A 19,366-nucleotide genomic window follows, 5' to 3' on the forward strand; every position below is an offset into this window, starting at 1 on the left:
ACCAGTCTCACCAGATCAAAGGAGGCTCTTCTGATCCTGAAGGACCAACCACATTCCCAAGTGGTCAATTTATAACTTGGATCTTATCCAAAAGAGCATGCCGTTAGCCAGTCCTTTAGAATCCATAGTCTAAAGGTTTATTCATAGAAACAAAGTTCAGATTGTTTAAGGAATCGTATACATACACTAATTTCAAAGTTCCTTGTGCAGACTTAAGGCAGCACTTTATTCTATCTCTACAACAAATCAAGTTTCTGGAATACATCCTCTGTTAGTCCTCTCAAGCTTCAGTTCCTAGCAAAGATGCTCCAGAGCTGAGGAGCTGGATTGAAGACAAGTGGAAGAACCCTCAGGGCCCTCTTTACAGCCCTGACCATGTGGAGGGATTCCTATTGTTTTCTCTGTGTAAAAGTATGTCCCAAAATGGAGTTTTCATATGGCGAAGTCACCTCTCCATGCATGACAGAGTCCGTTTTATGTAAAGGGCCTGTTTTTACTTTAGGTGTACGTCGGTCAGAAACAGGCATAACTTACTGTCCATTTATGTCATTCCTGAATTTGGCCCAGACATCAGTGTTGCTTCCACTTACTCCAGGCTACTGAGGCTCTTTGTGAGAGGCACTTACTCCCTTACATCTCTGGTGGGTGACAAGGGCATTCAAAGCCAGGTTCTTGTACACACTGTTTTCTGCAGTGAACCCCCAGTCTTACCCTGGTAGCAGAGGGCATTCAGGAGTTTCCACATTAGCTCAGCCTTGGCTTTTCCTTTGGTTACTGCCAGAAATAGCACCGAGCGGTGTGAGTAGTAGCTGCATCATCTTGTTCACATGATTTCACCACACCCACCATGCCTGCTTGCTGGACAGTTTCCAGATATGTCAGCAGCTATACACTTCTGTGCTCTCTTCAGCAGCCGCTAATGTCTTTGGATTTGATTAAAGCAGTGGATGCAGTGTTCCATGGAGTCTTCTTCACAATAGTAATTCAAATCTGTGTGGGCAGGGACACTGCCATGTGAACTGAGAACTGGCTGACAGACAGCAAGAACTAAAGAGTGATAATAACAAGTGCTGGACTGAGCTAGGTGAGATGCCAGGTGGGTCACAATAGCGCAGTTGAGTTTTGTTTAACATTTCAGTGATTGTCTGGGAGTGGCAGTAGGCCTCATGATACTGACATCTGTAGGCGATACTAAATCGGACAGAGTTGCAAACCCCTGGTGGGACAGAGGGAAATGACACAACTAAGAGAAGTTAGAAACGTGAGCGAAAAGTAATACAATTAGATTAATCTTGGAAAAATACATATTAATACACTGGTAGAAAATCCAAAATGGGAGGGAAACTGTGAAGAAGCAATAATGTAGAAGGACCTCGGCGTGACAGTGGGTTGTAAATTAAACATCAACCTGCAATAGGAGATGGCAGCGAACAGGCTGTGAGATTTTTAGGTATGTATGCAGAGGCATCGCTTACGCCATGGAGTCCAGAAAGAATAGTTCTCCACGAAGGCTGTGCTGCTGCACCCAGCTTACTGTATTCAGTCTGAGAACTTCATTACTAGAAAGGTATTGAAGAATTAGCACATGGGTGGGCAAACTTTGTGGCCCAAGGGCCTCATCAGGGTGTGGAAAATGTACGGAAGGCCGTGAATACTCATGAAATTGGGGTTGGGTGCAGAAGGGGCGAAGGCTCCGTCTGAGGGTGAGGGTTCTGTGATGGTGCCAAAAATGAGGAGTCAAGGGTGCAGGAGGGGGCTCCAAGCTGGGGCAGAGGGTTGGAGTGCAGTGGGGGGGTGAGGGCTCTAGCCAGGGATCCAGGCTTTGGGGTGGGGCTGGGGATATGGGCTCTGGGCTGGGACAGAGAGGTTCAGAGGGCAGGAAATGGATCAGCGAGGGGGAGCAGTTCAGGGGTGTGGGCTGTGCTTACCTCCTCAAGCAGCCCCTGGAAGCAATGGCATATTTCCCTCATGAGCAGGTCCTACACAGACACATGGCCAGGATGCCTCCACCCCCATCCCTCAGCTGCAGGCATCACTTCAGCTTCTTCCATTGGCCACAGTTCCTAGCCAATGGGAAACGCAGGGACAGCACCTGTGGGTGATGGGCAGCATTTACACATAGGAGCCAGAGGAGGGACATGCAGCTGCTTCTTCCGGGAGCCACGCCACACATGGGGCAGAGCCAGCCCCAGTCCCGCTCCCCAAGGGGAGCCCAGGGGCTGGATTAAAATTTCTGACTGACAGGCTGAATGTGACCCACAGGCTGTAATTTGCCTACCTCTGAATTCGAGGATGTTGTGATCAAGGAAATCACATGGGTCATTAAGCCCTCTACTCCTTTATGAGGAAGAATGAAATGATTTAAAGGTACAGTTGCTAAGTTCAACAACAACCAGTGGGAATAGAGAGAGCCTCTGGAAACATTTGAAGGGTATTGACACCGAGGTTGTGGAGCAGGGTTGTAGGGTGGTACTAGGAGTAATGGGATGAAATTAAGAAGATTGTTTAGCCTGAAGATCAGGAAAAACATTTGGTGGTGGGATCACTTGGATTAGTCTGAGCTTCTCAAAGCTGCCTAGGGAGATCTGGGTGAATGATTCCCTTTAATTTTAACAGGACTTGAGCACCCAGATCCCTTGGGCAGCTTTCAAAATCTCATCCTTTCTCTCCAAAGGAAAAGTGGTAGAAGCCCCAGTGATATTGATAGTTAAGATGGCCTGTACAAAGCACTTGAAAATGGACTGTAGGGAACACATTTGCACTAAGCAAGCCTCACTCAAGTAAGTGTTTTCTGTCTTCGGCTACATCTACACTTCAGCAGAAAGTTGCTTTAAGATACAAGGTGCCACAGGACTTACTGTTGTTGTAGCTCCAGCAATGTGAATAAAGTAGCTGGAGTCGATGTATCTTAGGTTGAGTTACTGCAGATTCTACACCATCAGGGTGGGTCAAGAGGAGAACTCTCCTGCTGACTTCCCTGACGCTGCTTGCCCAGGGTTGTGGGGAGTAACAAGGACAATGAGAGAGTGATCTGCAGTCCATTTGGTGAATCTTAACGAGACCTGCTAAATGGCTTGATCTTAGAGTCTGGACAGGGGCTGTAGTATAGGGGTAGCCTCTGTAGTGGAGTGTGGGAGGTGTACCTGAGTGAAAATTGGTTGGGTTGCCAAGGAGGGATCTGGGGAGGAGCAGGGTGGTAGGGGAGAAAACGCTTTCTTCTGTTAAGTTGACCCCTGAAGTTCTACTCCAGCAGGATGTAAAGGGGTGAACACAAGGGCTCAGTGGCTCAGCTCAATGTAGCAAAGCAGCATGACTCAGTCCCACCGTTTCAAGTCAGGGTGGGAACTGGGTGTGGGGAATTTCAGGTTCCGAAGCCGTCCACCTCCACTCCAGCTCAGCCCCAGATCGGCAGTGACTGAAAGCTGTTACCATATGATTTCTGACAGGATAAAATTAGTGGCTGGGTTTTGTACTAGAGTTGCTGTCCACAGCCCCACCTCCCCTCTTGCAGCTGACTGGAGCAACCAAACAGATAACGGAGCAAGCAGATGGACTGTTCTGCAGGGGCTTCAGTCGCAGCAGGAGGGGAGCGTGGCAGCTCTGAAGTTTTGGTGGCCTGCTCTGCCTGGCTGGGTGGCTAAACAGAAGCTTTTAGCTGCCAGGCCTGTCCATCTAGGGCCTGTCATTGACATTTGCCAAGGAAGGTCTACAGCTATATCGTCTTCAAAATGACCTACATCAAACCAGACACAGCAAGAACTTCATCCGTGCTGGGCTCGCCAAAGCCTCCCAGGAACTCTGGCTGCGGGTGGCTGAACAAAAATACAAGCTGGATAATCTCTAGCAGGTCTTTCTTCCTTCTGCTGCTTTTTTATCAGCCTAGCCTTTGATTTATGTATTTATTTTGGGGCACTCCCAAAATGAAACGTGGGGGAAGGGGGTTTGCTTTGTTCTTTCTAAGTGGGAGTTGGTTGTAAGCCCCATGAGGAGTAGTGTGCCACTGAATATTTCCTTTTCATAATGAAATAGAAAGGGTTTTCAGGGAAAAAGGAGAAAGGGGGCAATGTGATAGCCAGTCTTGTGACTGCAGGCACTTACGGGGAGTTGAAGCAGGAAGCATGGCAGACACCCCCCCAATAAGGCAATCTGGGAGATCTTGGAAGAGTGGAGGCAGGGAGACAGATTCCTCATGTGATCTTTCAGCAAATCCTAATGCATTGCTGAAGGTAGGCAGTGTTCTGCATGCATCATATGATGCTCAGGAGGGTCTAATGCACTGCTGTCAGTGAGCAGCATGATGGAAACATCTTATGACACTCAGGAGGTTCTGATCTGCTGGCTACATGGCTCAGCCTGCTGCGTCAGGGCAGAAAGGAAAGCCGTGTCAACCAGAGGGAATCTTGGCTTCCCAGAGTGCAGTTCCTCCCTTTGCTGTTGGTTAAATCCATTTCTTCAAGTTCAAGGAAGAAAATGTTTGTTAGGAGGGAAGCTGCCCTCTCTTTCCGTGGGTGCACCCTGCCTCTTCTCCCCTGACCATGGCACACAGTACACATATGCAAAGGATGCAATTCTACCCACAGGTTCAGCTCCTTTCTTTCCCCCTTCGACGTGTCAGTGTTCACTTGCTCTCTTCTGGCAAGGCTGCCAGTAGCAGTGTTACTGCACTATAATACGTGGAGGGGAGGTGCTGTGGGAGTACAAAGTAATAGTTTGTGGGTATCTAAGAGGACAACTTGCTGAAAGTGGCAAAGTGAGCCCACCCTAGATGTGGGTGAGAAGCAGGGTCAGAACCTCTCTGAATTTGCCTGGCCAAACCTCTTTGCTCGTTTAAAACACCCTTGCAGGCCCACGTACTTCTGACATTACTCCAGAGCAGTCAGTGGGGTTGTGCTGACTGCCAGACTGACCTGAGAACAGAACGAGGCTGATAGATTTAACTGAACAAGTGCTAAACAAGCACTAGATTCAGCCCTGTCTTTATGCAAGCAGGCAGGGAGTGTCCGAACCAGCCAGAAGTGCAGGGATGGTCCCTGGCCACTCCTGCAGCTGTGCTTGGTGCCCGTAAAGAGACAGCGAATTGGTACAGCAATGGCATGGCAGCCCAGAACCAGCAAACAGCGTTAGTCACCAACCAGCACCTGTAACAGCGTACGTGCTGCTCCACATGCTAGGCCCCTGCAGGAGGAACTCCCCCTCTCTCAGGCAAAACGTCTTCGGTGCCTAAAACTGGGCCTCAGTGGTGTCACCCACCCCACAGGCACACGACCTTGCAATGTCAGCAAGCCAAACAGCTGTTTCCCTGATAGAGCTTATTAGTGTTGGCAATGGACTAGCTCTGGAGTTATATTTATTTTTTCTGTTTCTTAAGAACAAGCATAGAAAAGTAATCACAAAATCCCATGTCAGTTCGGCATTTAAGGTTACATGCTCACAACCACAAGAAGTAGAAAAGTTAGCGTGCAGACAGCAGCATTAACTCAGTCAAGTCACATGGAAATAGTATTTGCTGATCCTGTTTTTCTAGTTTAATGGGTAGTTTAATATATTCTGTTTTCTGCTTTAAACTGTATTGCATAAAACATACAGTACAAGATGGGCAACCTCACCACAGGAAGGTTGTTCTTGGATTCTTAAATGCAAACAAGCTGAAAATACAGCCATATTTTTTTTCTAAGTCCTGTGGCCACTTATAGACTAACAGATATTTTGGAGCTTAAGCTTTCATGGGCAAAGACCAGCTTCGTCAGATGAAACGGGTCTTTGCCCACGAAAGCTTAAGCTCCAAAATATCTGTTAGTCTATAAGGCTACAGGACTTCTTGTTGTTTCTGAAGATAGAGACTAACTCGGCTACCCCTCTGATTTTTTTTTTTCTAGTTGCCTTGTTACGACAACATTAGGCATTATTAGTAACATGTACCCCACAGCCTGAATCTCCTCTTGCGTATTTCAATGTAACTCCACTGACTTCAGTGGATAACTCCTGATTTACACAGCTGGCCAACATGGTGAATCAGGCACCATAAAGTGTAATATTTTTTATGGTGGTATCCCTTTAACTTTTTGGCATTTCTAACATTTTAGCTGTGAATCAAAGAATACTAGCACGTGAAGGAACCTCAAGAGGTCATACGGTCCATCCCCCTGCACTCCATTCCTGACAGGTGTTTGTGGACTCTTCATCACTGGAGGTTTTTAATAGCAGGTTAGACAATGTCCCTAGGCAGTTTATTCCAGTGCTTAACCACCCTGACAGGAATTTCTTCCTAATGTTCAACCTAAACCTCCATTGCTGTAATTTAAGTCCATTACTTCTAGCCCTATTATCAGAGGTTAAGTAGAATAATTTTTCTCCTTTCACTTTGTACCAAACTTTTAGGTACTTGAAAGCTGTTATGTCTCCCTTTCAGTCTTCTCTTTTTTAGATTAAAATACAAGTCTTTCGATCTTCCGTCAGAGGTTATGTTTTGTAGAGCTTTAATCCTCTTTGTTCCTATTCTCTGGACCTTCTCCAATTTGTCTTCCTCTTTCCTGAAATGTGGCACCTGGAACTTGATACCAGTTGAGGCCTGATTAGTGTGGAGTAGAGCAGAATTACTTCATGTCTGGCTGAAAAAACTCCTGCTTAGACATCCCAGAATGACGTTTGGAGTGATTTGTCCCCTTCCCGCAGTACTCCTTCCTAGGCTGTCATTTCCCATTTTCCATGAGTGAAACTGATTGTTCCTTCCTAATATTTTGCGTTTGTCCTTATTGAATTTCATCCTGTTTACCTTCGAACTCATCTCTAGTTTATCCAGATAATTTTGAATTATAATCCTGTCAGCCATGATTCTTTCAACTTCTCCCACCTCCCCATCTTGATATCACCTGCAAACATTCTAAGTGTAACCTGAGTGCTAAGTTAATGCAGGGATATTGGAGGGAAGGGAGAGGGAAGTTGTATTTCATTTATTATCTAAAACTTTTCTGTCATTGCTTTGTCAAGAAGTCAAGCTGATGTAGGAACTGCCCAGATGACTTGCTAGATAAACCACATTCACTGTGCAGGTTCAGGATTAACTGCCCTGGGTAGGTGGGCCCTACCCTCCACCCTGAAGGCTGCCAAACTTGAGTTCTCTCAAGCCATTATTTATTTATATGATGGTTGGTGCCTACTGTCAGGAGCAACAATTGTCAGATCAACTCAGCCCATCAGTTGAAATCACCCCAATCCGGTCCCCAGTGAAGTGGAATGCTTAGGGAAATAGTTGACTCTCACTGCATTGGGCTCTGATGGTTGCTTTATACAAGTGGTGGTTGACTGACAGTGAGAGGAGGTTTCAAAGCTGATAGCCCTCTATCCTGCCACTAACTCTCCACTTCTCTGAGCTGTCATGATGCTTCTGACCTCAGCTCTGGGGAAGATAGGTGAGGAGGGAGATGGCCTTCTAGGTCCCGGATCTCTTAGGGTTTGTAGATTAAAATAAAAACTTAGAGGCACATTGGGAAGACTGGGCAGCCAGCCTGAAGGAGGCAATCAGCTGATCGCAACGGGGAGTGTAAATTATACCCATCTACAGCTCTAAAACAAAGATGAGCCCTAGTTTATACCTAGCTGGTTGGCATTTCTGGTCTTGCCAGGAAAGAGAAGAACACATTGCCTCTTTTCTGATTAGGTGGCAAATAGGGCATGCACATTTCATTGCCTAGTGGGAAGAATTCAGGCAGCATGGATGCCAGCATCACCTATGGCTGCCTCCTCTTGCTCATTATATCACAATGAGAAGCGTGCGAGAGCTCCATCAGGATTGGAGTTGCAACAATTATTGCAGATTATTTTAGGCTAAGCTGGTAGCACCGCCAATAGTTTACGGTTACAATGGGAAGTGTCAAGAGCCTGTTTTCAGCTGCTTTTGACTTTACCAAACTTTAACTGGGCTGAGAATTCCCATTCTGGGCATCTGCCTTAGGCTGAAAGGTTTTTCTGGAAATTTGTAGCAACACCGGTTCCAGAACAAGATCGAGGAAAAAAATATGTATTTTTTTTGTTATAAATTCTCCTGTTTTGTTGTGCTGCTAGAGCCACTGCATACTGTGGAGCAGGGATTTGAAATTTGATCGTGGTGGGGGAGGCAGGGAGCCATTCTTCTGTCAGGCATGTTCCTTTTGCCATCTGCTCACATTTGGGCAAATCATAAGCCGCGCAAAGATCTTAGTTTGCACATGCTCAGTAGAGGCTTGTTGGAGTTGGGCAAATTGGCAGCTAAATTCTGTGAAGAGTCTATTCTCACTGAACATGTGCCAGTCCAGGGATTAGGAGGGAGGGAAGGGGGAGAGTGGCTTGAGCAGGACTTGCCTTGCAGTTGCTTCTCTTGGCTGCTACAGCTCCCTGTGGCATTGGGTAGAGGACGGGGGAGCAGGGAAGACTGGCTTCTGTGTTCTGAATACGACCCCAGCTGATGCACAGGCAACAAGGAAGGGGGAAGGACCCTGAATGGAATACAGAGGCTCAAGAGCCTGTCCTGTGGCAGGGGGCCAATGGAAGGAGTAGGCTAGGGAAAGTAGCTTACTAGGAAACTTAGAGTGGACAATGGAGGCAGGAGATGAGGGAAAGCTAAGACTGGCTGGGCACTGAGACTGGGACTAGCAGTTGGGAGAGAGAACATGGATGAGCAGTTGGACGAGAGGCTGGGAACTAATGTGTTTGGCAGGGGAGGACTGAGCATAGATGGGGGGAAATCTGCATCCTTCAAGGATTTTAAGGCACAGGTTGAGAAAGCCCTAGCTGGGGTGATTTAGTTTGGGTTGGTCCTGTTTCGAGCAGAAGGTTGGACTCAATGACTTCCTGGAGGTCTCTACCAACCCTAATTTTCCAACTCCTCTGTGATAAAGAGCTGTGGGGAAGAGACCAGGACTTGCTGGGAGAGATGACTTGGCATGGGACGAGGGAAGAAGAGAGACAGAAGAGACAAGATGCCTGGGCTAAGGTGGGGGGAGAGAGAGAGGGCTGATAGATGGACAGGCTAGAGGGGATATGGGCAAGAGGAGTGAGGCCTGGGGGTAATTGGGGAAAGGGTCTGTGCCCACTAGACCATACCCCACTACACAATCTGGACTCAAATCCAAGATTTCCTGAGTTTGACCATTCCTCTGCTGTCAGCAAATATTTGTGAAATGCATGGTCAAGTGTGCACCTGATCTCTCTCTAGTGCTGGTCCAGGTAGTAGATAACAACCTGCTACTGCTGTCAGTTATTCCATTGCATCACAGAGCAGAGGCCTGTGCTGTGGATCTAAAATTTCAAGCCTACTGATGGCTGATCAGCTTGGAAATAACTGACCAGTACTTTATTCCCACCTTTGCAGTTCAGCATGTCAGATTTCATGGCACATTGTGATGGCAAATATTAAAACAGTGCTTGTACACTGTAAGGCTGTGTCTGCACTTGCATTCCTCTTTCAAAAGAGGCATGCCAATGAGGGAAATCAAAAATGCAAATGAGATGCAGATTTGCATATCTGGCACCTCATTTGCATATTCTTATTTCAAAATAGCTCCTTTCGAAAGAAGAAAACCAGTGTAGATGCTGCTCTTTTGAAAGTAAACCCCATCTTGGAAAGAATCCTTCTTCCCCTTTTTTATGGGAAGAAGGATTCTTTTGAAGATGGGGTTTACTTTTGAAAGAGCAGCATCTACACTGGTTTTCTTCTTTCGCAAGAAGCTATTTTGAAGTAAGAATGTGCAAATGAGGTGCCAGATATGCAAATCTGCACCTTGTTTACATTTTCAATTTCCCTCATTTGCATGCCTCTTTTGAAAGAGGAATGCAAGTGTAGACACAGCCTAAGTGACACAGAGGAATGGGTGGTGGTTGAGTTGAATGATTTCTGCTAGTTGCCCTCCTGACCTTACTTTGCTCACTGTCTGCAACTTCATAGTCACATCCCTTTGCTCTCAGTTTTAATTGTGGGAGTGGGAAATGAGTCTAGCTCCCGCCTCTTGTGGCTTTTACTGGTGCCTGTTGCAGTTTTGGGGTTAACTGCATGTGACCCACCTCTGGATCTTCCTCAAGGGCACCCTCGTATGCTTTCCAGACATCACCTCTCTTGGTCAGACTCCCCTGTCTCTCTCCCGTCAGGCCAGGGGTTTAGGCTTGCAGTCCCTCTGCTCCACAGCATGGTTTCCCCAGCAGCTTTGATGGGGATCCCATCCAGCACCTGTGGGTAACCTGTCTCCAGTGTTGTAGCAGTGCGCAGCAGTTACCAGCTAGCCTTCACGTAGCAAACTGCTTTTATTCTTAGGGGTAAAAACATTGCAGAGAAAACACCTAAAACCACAGGTGTTAAATGCTTATTAGTGGTCACCCCAGTCCCACCGTAGGACTTTGGCAGCTGTTGGTCTTTTCAAACCCCACAAGTGGATTTGCTCTCTTGGTCACAAGTCCGTGAGTTTGTAGGTCAGGAACAAGGTCCTCAACTGGGCAGTTTGGCAGTTTAATTTTAATACAGCTTGGGCTATATGGGAGCAGGCAATCAATGTGATAGCTTCCCTTGACTAATCTAAAATGGATCCATCAGTGCCCCAAGCACTGTTATGTCTGTGGGTGGCTGTGAGCTTGTTCTGTCCATGCACGAGCCTTGTGTGCTTTTCCTTTACGTTTCTCTATCTGAGATCCTTTGTACGCTCCATTCAGCCAGACTCTGTCCCCGAACACATTGGTTCAGTCTCTGAAAGCAAACGGAATCAATGCTTTCCCCCTTCTGAAGGCTTGTCATTTCAGCAGCACGGTGGTTGGGAGTAAATTGGGAGTAAAACGACCTTAAGTGGGTCAGGATTTGTTTGTGAACCTGCACATCAGTGGGATATATACAGTGGGATAGTTCTGTTCCCCCTCCACTGATGGCAGACAGGAGACATCGTTTACGTGGTTACCTCTGTTGCTACCACACCAAAAAACCAAGCCACCTGAATTCTGGCCTGACAGTCATTGAGCTGTGTGCTGTATGGGTCACTGCTTCTGACTGCAGGATTTTTGTTTTGATTCACCCTCTGTGTGGATGTAAATTGACTCCCCTGCAAACCAGATTTACACCCACTGTGCGCTACGGGCACGGGGGACCTGATCCTTCTCTCCCTAGCGCCACAGGAAACTCACTGAAGTTACCCTGCCTATCCTTTTTTTTTCCTTTACACTGGCCCGTAAAAAGTGCAAGGAAAGTTGATCATCAGCTTACCAAAGAGAATATGTACTGGCTTAGATCACCCATTCATCACCTGGTCATGTAGCTAACGGACAGAAGGGAGGACAAACCAAGGAGCGCATGGACAGAGTGCTGCTGAGTTAGAGATCTGATACACATAGAGTAGCTGGGCTGTGGCTTTGAGGTCCCACCACTGAAGATATTGCATGTGCACTTAGCATGTGATGTGATTCTCTGTGGACCACGATGCTCTGGCCTGAAAATGTCCGCGAAATCCACAGCTAAGGAGAGAGTGGCTAAATACAGAGAATGAGTATATTAGTAGACAGGTGGCACATCTTATGCTGAATGGAGGGAATCATAGAACACTAGGACTGGAAGGGACCTCGAGAGGCCATCGAGTCCAGCCCCCTGCCCCAATGGCAGGACCAAGTACCATCTAAACCATCCCTGATAGACATCTATCTAACCTGTTCTTAAATATATCCAGCGATGGAGATGTCACAACCTCCCTTGGCAATTTATTCCACTGTTTGACTGCCCTGACATTTAAGAACTTTTTCCTAATGTCCAACCTAAACCTCCCTTGCTGCAGTTTAAGCCCGTTGCCTCTTGTTCTATCCTCAGAGGCCAAGAAGAACAAGTTCTCTCCTTCCTCCTTATGACTCCCTTTTAGATACCTGAAAACCGCTATCATGTCTCCCCTTGATCTTCTCTTTTCCAAACTAAACAAGCCCAATTCTTTCAACCCTTTTTCATAGGGAAGGATGTAGTAAACAGAGTAGACAGGTAGAGGCGTGGATGAGTGGATTGTTAGCAGAACAGATACTTAGAGTGCAGAGCAGTGAGTCATGGGAGGGTGAATGGGGAGGAGGGAACAGGAGCAGAAGTAACTTGGACGACTAAAATGAGTGACTAAGTAGGGAGAGGGGAAATGAATCGAAGGCAAAGCCATCTGGAGAGAGCTGGTGGGTGGGGGAAGGAGTGGGAGGGTGAATGAATGGCTGTAGAGTAAAGGACTACAAGGATTTAGGGCAGGTCTGTACTTACAGTGCTGTAGCTGTATTGCTGCATCTCCACTGCTGTAGTAGTTCAGCAAAAACACGGCTGTTCATAGTAAACCCTCCCTGAGGGATAGATGGTAGCTAGGTTAATGGGAGAATTCTTCCATCAGCCTAGTGCTTTCCACATGGGGACAGCTTGGCTTGACTATGTTGTACGGGTCTGTGGATTTTTCATATCCCTGAGGAATTTTCTGTGGATCATCTAATTTTTCAGTCTGTACCACCCCTAGTTGGTGGAAGAATTCTTGGAGGGATTAGGTTAACGGAACTACATCTCTCAGAGGTGTGGAATTTTCCACCCCTGAGGGATGTAGCTATGCCAATGTAACTTCTCAGTGCAGTGCAACCGTCAGAGCTTCTCTGCTCCAGAATTACAATCCAAGAAATGAAATTGGTCCCTAGTTCACCCTTTTCCTTAATCTGCGTCAGTCTGTCTTTGGAGGCTCAGATTTCACATAGAGATTGATTTCTTTCAACTTAACTTAAATTTGTTAAAAATATTGAGACTATTCTGTTCTGAGCTAATTCTCAGAAATAAAATAACGTGTTTTAAGTAAACTTCCCTTCAATTATTGCCCAAACTAGAACTGGTTACAAACTTTTTTTTAACTAAGAGTAGATTCAAAAGAAAGTGCATGGCTGGGTGGTGAGAAAAGCTTTTGGAAATGTCAAGATGAACCGTTGCATTTGGAATCTACACTTCATTTCAAAATAATGTTTCATGCTGACATTTAAAATTGCATTTGACCTAAATAAAATGTTTTCAGTTTTTCATGTGTTGAGGCTCTCAACCCCGACTCCCTCCCCCCAGAAATCAGCTTTGATTCAGAATGACCCAATTTTCTCTTTTGGTTGTTGTCCAAACAAGCTAACAAGACAGGTTCGCAGCTCAGACAGAGAGGGTGTACGAGGACCAGCTAGTTTGGAGAGAGTTCTTCTCCACCACATTAAGCTGCCTGATGGCCCAGAGGTTGGCATAATCCTCATCTTCCTCCTGCCTCCCTCTCCTCAGATCTTCTCCATTGTTGTCTTCGGCTCCATTGTGAATGAAGGTTACCTGAACAACTCTGAGGAGGGGGAGGAACATTGTATCTTCAACAGCAACCACAATGCTTGCAACTATGGCATCACCGTGGGCGTCCTTGCCTTCCTCAGCTGCCTTCTCTACCTGGCTCTGGATGTCTATTTCCCACAGATCAGCAGCGTCAAGGACCGCAAGAAAGCAGTGCTCTCTGACATTGGCATCTCTGGTGAGCTTCCTGGGTGGGTGGCAGGGAATCCGTTTCCTCAGGGAGCTGAGCTGAGGGAAGAGGCCAGTCTTATTTCATAAGCCAGTTCCAAGACACCCCTGGAACAGAAGTTCTTGGACGGGTATCCTTTCTTGTCTCTCCACCCCCCCGTCACCTTCATAATCCTCCTTTCGTCCTCCAACCCTCTGCCCCCTTCTTATACCCACTCCTCTTTTTTTTTCTTCTTCTCCTCTCTTCTTTCCTTCTTCCAGCTCTTATCCCATCCCCTTCGCTCATCAGCTTTTTCCCCATCCTCCTCCTATCCTCTCCCTCTTCGCCCTGTCTCTCATTCACAACTCTCTGGCCTCTGTTGCTGCCTTGTGGTTTGATGATGGGATAACAATGCCACTGGCAGCTTAAGCATTCCTCACACAGTGGGAGAGAGGTGAGAGTACCTGCTGATTGCATGCCAGTGGGTTAAAAATGGCAAGCCTTAAAGATGACCTGCAAAGGAAAGAACACTTGATATGTGCCCCTTTGGCCCTGTCAAGTCTAGCCCGGAACTTCGAAGGGGGCATGGTAATTGGGGTGTTGGGAGATTACTGATGAAGTGCTGTGGTGCATGTGCTGCACTTCATTAGACTAAATCTCCCCCACGGCAACTTCAAAGTGCCGGCTCGCATGTAGCCGCGGGTCCGCTGTAGGTACTTCTAAGTGCCAGTGCTACTGCGAAGTCCCTTTACCCCTCAGCATTTTAAGGCGTAAAGGGACTTCGGAGTAGCAGGGGCACTTGGAAGTACCTGCGGCTGACCCGCAGCTACGTGCAAGCTGGTGCTTCGGAGTTGCCGTGGGGGAGATTATGACTAATGAAGTGCTGCGTATGCACCACGACGCTTCATTAATAATCTCCTGGCACCCTAATTACCATGCCCCCTTCAAAGTTTGAGGCTAGTCTGAGACATAGCCTTTCTTTTAGTTCTGTATGGTGCATTAAAAGACTGAAAGGATGCCTTTTTGCTCTCATTTTTTCCGTTAGCAATATCGTCTCATTGCACCTGGTTCTTGCTGAAGGTCTCCTTGGAAGACCAGAAAACAGGTGTAGGATCTTACTTAGCCCTTATTTGAAGGAAGAGAGGGTGATGCATCTTGTAACTGAGGTTTTTCTCTCCAATGCCAGGTGTTTGAATCAAATGAGAGCCCCCCCCCCCCCCCCCCCCCAACGCACAGGATTTTAAGTAGTCTTACTATCAATTCCCTTTAAGCCACTTTTGTGCTGTGCATGTTCTGAGGCATTGCAGGTCCCTGACCACCTCCCGGCATCCAGGGCTGCTCTAACTTAAGTTCTGCTTCCCATGGTCCCCAGTTGTCCCCAGTTTGCTGGAGCCGCAGGGAGGCATCTGCATGCCTGGCACTTCAGCTGGAGGTGTCAGTGAGTGGGGTCATGAGGAAAGACACTTTCTTTCACACCTGGTCTCTGAATATCTGTCCTGCTTTGTGTCATCTTCTGTATCAAGTTCCCTCATGTCTCTTTCAAAGCTTTCCTGTCCTCTGCTCTCCCATTCATCTGTCCTCGTCTCTTCCTTGGTGCCGACATTCTGCTTGCGCTTTGTCGATCTCCCTCCTGCTCAGCTTCGTCCCTTCTTCCACAGCCCCCAGGCCCGTGGAACAGCTTCCCAAGAATGTGTGCTGGGAGTGTTTGCTCTCATCCATACAGTAAAATACTCACTCCTTTGTTCTGCACAGCCTTCCCACTGTAACATCCACCCCGGCCTGCGGGCCTCGTTCTGATCTCGCCTCAGCTCCCATCAGAAGAGTCTGCGCTGACTCCAGTAGAGTTGCCCCACTGGAAAGCTGATGTGCGAGGTGAATCAGGCCCAGTGTCTGTTCATTTTTCTGTACCTCTTTGGCCTTTAATTGTACACGCTCTGTAGGGGGCCCTTTTGCTTGTTTAACAAGAGCTGCACATTTTCTAGCTGGGGCACAGCTGTAGTGCTGTATAAATAACAGATAGTGAGATGCAGAGGAGAGCAGAAGGGTGCGTTTTAGGAAAAAAAAAACCCTGAGTGCAGTATAGCTGAGCAAATACCCTGCCTATTTTTCCCAATTTATCTAGTCTTCCCTGAGAAAGGAGGTAAAGACATCAATTTCTGACCCTTCCAGGGATGGCAGACCAGCCCCTTGCCCCGCCCCCTGATGCTCCTCCTTTATCATCTCTCCCCAAGGGAACTGTGAGATGTTTCCCTCCATGAAAATGCTGCTGTTCTTCTACTGTCTTTTGTCATTTTCCTGTCCTTTGAGTGGAAACACTGCTATTCTGTGTGTTGCTGTGTCTATCACCCATCTTTTGGAAGAGCTGTAAAACTGAGGGCGTGTCTGTCAACATGTAGTTGTCTTATAAATCCTATGACGCTTTTTTTTTTTTTTTTTACCACAGGGAATTAGTCCTGGTGTTCTGCCCAAATTCCAATCACTGTGTAACTGCAGTCTGGCTGCCTGCAATTGCTTTGCTGCTTCTCCTGGAGAAACTGCTTTTAACTTGTCCTTCCAGGACCTTATGGTGTAGCGCAACTGGCACAGAAGGGCTGTGTTTCAGAAGGGAGTGATGTCTCCTCATGTGGGAGGCCAAGCAGAGCTGACTTATGGTGCCAGCTGATAATCATGTGACCCTCCCAAGCTCTGCTGATCAAACCTTAGTACCACACCATACTTAATGTCTTCTCAGCAGCTGCATAACCCAGAGTGACAGCTCTGCCCTTACTTGTGCACGTACCGCTCCACTGGGTTTAATGGGACTGCACAGTCACAATTTGGCCTTGTCTGTAAAACACCTGAGGATCTTGCAGGGTAGAAATTGCTGCTGAGACATAGTGTGTTTACTGTTTACCCTGCTCCATCCTACCCTCCTCTCTGTCTTGTTTTAATGGTGTCCTTTCCAGCCTTTTGGGCATTCCTCTGGTTTGTTGGCTTCTGCTTCCTGGCCAACCAGTGGCAAGTTTCAAAGCAAGAGAACGACCTGCTGAATGAGAGGGCAGATGCAGCCCGAGCAGCCATCACCTTCTCGTTCTTCTCCATCTTCACCTGGGTGAGTAAAGCAGCCAGGACCCTGATGAGAGCCCTTGAATCAAGGCTCCTTGCGTAGCAGCACCTACCCTTCTTAGCCTCCCACCCCAGTTAGGGTTAGCCCAGTCCTCTGACTAGGGCTGATTGTACTGCAAGTGGAACAGATGTTTAAGTGGCTTCTGAGAGGGTAAGAACAACAAAGGGAGGATGGTCCAGCAGATAGGACATTAGCTCAGGACTCTGTTCTGCCCCCAAATTGTCTGTGTAACTGGGCAAGCCATTTAGCCTCCCTTTGCCTCAGCTCCCCATCTCCATTCTCTCCCAGTGGAGATAATTGTTCTGGCCTACATCACTGGGGTGTGCTCTGATACTGTGCCAATGGAGACCGTGTAAGTACCATGCAAAGAGTCTTTCCAAGGTTTTTTGCTGGTAGCACTGACATCAAGAGGGACTTCAGCAGCTGTGTTGGGGGAGGGGATGGCGGTTAACATCTGTAGCCCAGTGTTTCTTAAACTTTTTGAGACCAGAAAACACCAAACAATAATATTTTTTTCTGCAGAACACCCGTGAAAATTTTCTTCAAAAAACTGTAAGACCAAAAACACCCAAACAGTAACATATACAGCAAAAACAAAATGAAGTACCGTAAACCCTTGACATATGCGGCTTCAAGTTGCGTGTAACTCACTTTAATGTGAGTTAAGCCCAGCTTCATGCTGCTCTGCAGCCCCTTCTCCCTAACTTTTCCCAGCTGTGCGGCTGTCAACCTGACAGCTGTGCCACTGGGGGGAGGGCAGGGAGAAGCATCCAGGAAACTGACCAGCCCTGGTGGGCTGGTCAGTTTCCCGGTCCACAAGTGGAGGAGAGCTGGGAACCAAGCAAGAGCCTGGTTCCCATCTCCCTCCCTACTCGTGTGAAAAGTTGAGTTACGTGAGGACTGCAGGAACACAACCCCCGTATAACTCAAAGGTTTACTGTAGTTGAATCAGGTATCGTAGCAGTGAAGGAGTAACATTGTGTCTTTTTTTAATAATAGAAAATATATACGCTCAGTGTATTTTTTCAAATGCTCATGGCACACCTGCGAGTTGTTCACAGACCACCAGTGTTCCATGGAACTTAGTTTAAGAAACACAGTTGTAGCACACCATATGGTCTTCCCCCTCTCTATATCTGATTTCCCTCAGGCTGGCATTCCTCATTACTGCTGGAGGGAATTCTGGGCCCAAAATATATTCTACGCGCAATATTTTAAAATTCTGCAAAGTTCTGCCTGTTTTTTTTTCAAGATAATCCTGTGTGATCATGCCGATGTCAGTCATTTTGGTAATGTGTTTCAAAATACTTGTCAGCAAGTATGTCTGTAAACACACACACAGAATATCAATTCCCCTCTTTTTCTGTAGCTGTTTTGGAAGGCCTAAGGCTTTCACCTGCAGCCACTCTGGATGAGCAGCAGGCGTTGCTGAAAAGCAAGCAGTCTTGTACTCTCATTCCTTCTAAATTGTGCTAAACTAGCGTAGTACCAGGCTGCTAGGAAGGAGAGCCTGTCCTAATAGCACCTGGGTGTTGCAAACCTACAGGGAGTTGTGCCTGGAGCCCAAGGAACTGGGTATGGCTGGGTATTTACGTTAACAGGATTGCACTTTAAGCTCTAAGAACTGGCTAAAAGTGTGTGCCCCGTGCGAGTGAGAGTGACAGAGAATTCTGTGTGGGTAACACCCCAAGAGCAGAGAGTTAAAGAAACACCTATGACACCTCAGTTCCTAGTTCTCTGCTCCCTGCCCCTCTAAAAGCCCAGTTGGGGAGGCAACAACCACCACCCCTCCTCACAAGTCCAGCCCTGCCCCTACCCAGCTAATACATCCAAACCTGCTCCTTCCAAGCCCAGTCCTAAGGGCCCTGTAGCCCAGACACTGTCCCTCCCAAGGCTCAGCCATGGGCCCCTCATCCCAGACACCCATCTCCTCTACTGCTCAGGCATCCACAAGGAGAAACAGACTGTTCCTACAGCTTCTAGGAACTGTCTACCTCCCTTCCCTCTGTCCGCCAACCCCACCCCTCCAGCACTGTCTTCTGCCTGTGAGCTGGGCTCTGCTAGCTCTAGTGACCCCTAGTGGTAGCCAGCAGCACTGCAGCCCATGTCTGTTGGGGAAAGGAAACCGTGCGCGCAGGTTAATTTCTGCAAAATCCTGCATTACGCAGTGGCACAGAATTCCTCCTGGAGTTTATTCATTTGGAAGGAAGAAAATGGTGGAATTTGTTCAGACCCTTCCCCTAGTTTTCTTTCTCTTTTCATCCCCCAAGCTGCACCAGGGAATTTCTCTACTCGTCCAGATTTGAGGGGCTCCATTTCAGTGTAACCTACTGGGTTTTTTCCATGCACAGAGAGCCTCCTTGTCTCTTCAGTCTACCAGACTTTCACTTGAAATTAAGAGATGGAACAAAACAAGGAAGAACATAAGTGTCCACAAGAGAGCACAATCTGTCTGTCTTTTGTGAGCTACTGGGTCATCTCTGCCATACAGAACAGCAGCCAGCACACTCGTAAAAGTGTGGTGGGGCTACCATATTTGAACTTTCAAAAAGAGGACACTACTGAGAGGAGGTGTATCTATATCAGTGTCTACCGATTCATGTTGTATTAATGTGTTATAGTACATAATAATAATAATACTCTAGTACATCAATACGGTGAGAGTGGGTAGATACTGATACAGATACACTCCCTCTCAGGGGTGTCCTCCTTTCTGAAAGTTCAAATATGGTAAGTATGGTATATAGATAACATCATGCCAGTGGCATGGCTGCCTATCCGGTTCAACCGGAAT

At 47.2% G+C, this 19,366-nt stretch overlaps 1 protein-coding gene across 5 annotated transcripts in view; it reads left to right on the plus strand.

Moving 5' to 3' along the window:
* The window catches only part of SYNGR1 (synaptogyrin 1), a 40,640-nt gene that overhangs the window by 7,896 nt on the left and 13,378 nt on the right, over nucleotides 1-19,366 (plus strand). For all 5 annotated transcript variants that reach the window (XM_075009334.1, XM_075009351.1, XM_075009342.1 and 2 more), the window contains exons 2-3: nucleotides 13,259-13,496; nucleotides 16,412-16,557. In XM_075009334.1, the coding sequence (XP_074865435.1) occupies nucleotides 13,259-13,496; nucleotides 16,412-16,557 (384 nt within the window). The remainder of the gene's footprint in view (nucleotides 1-13,258; nucleotides 13,497-16,411; nucleotides 16,558-19,366) is intronic.

This window comes from Carettochelys insculpta, chromosome 1 (genome assembly GCF_033958435.1).
Source record: "Carettochelys insculpta isolate YL-2023 chromosome 1, ASM3395843v1, whole genome shotgun sequence".
In the NCBI taxonomy this organism is placed as follows: Eukaryota; Metazoa; Chordata; order Testudines; family Carettochelyidae; genus Carettochelys; species Carettochelys insculpta.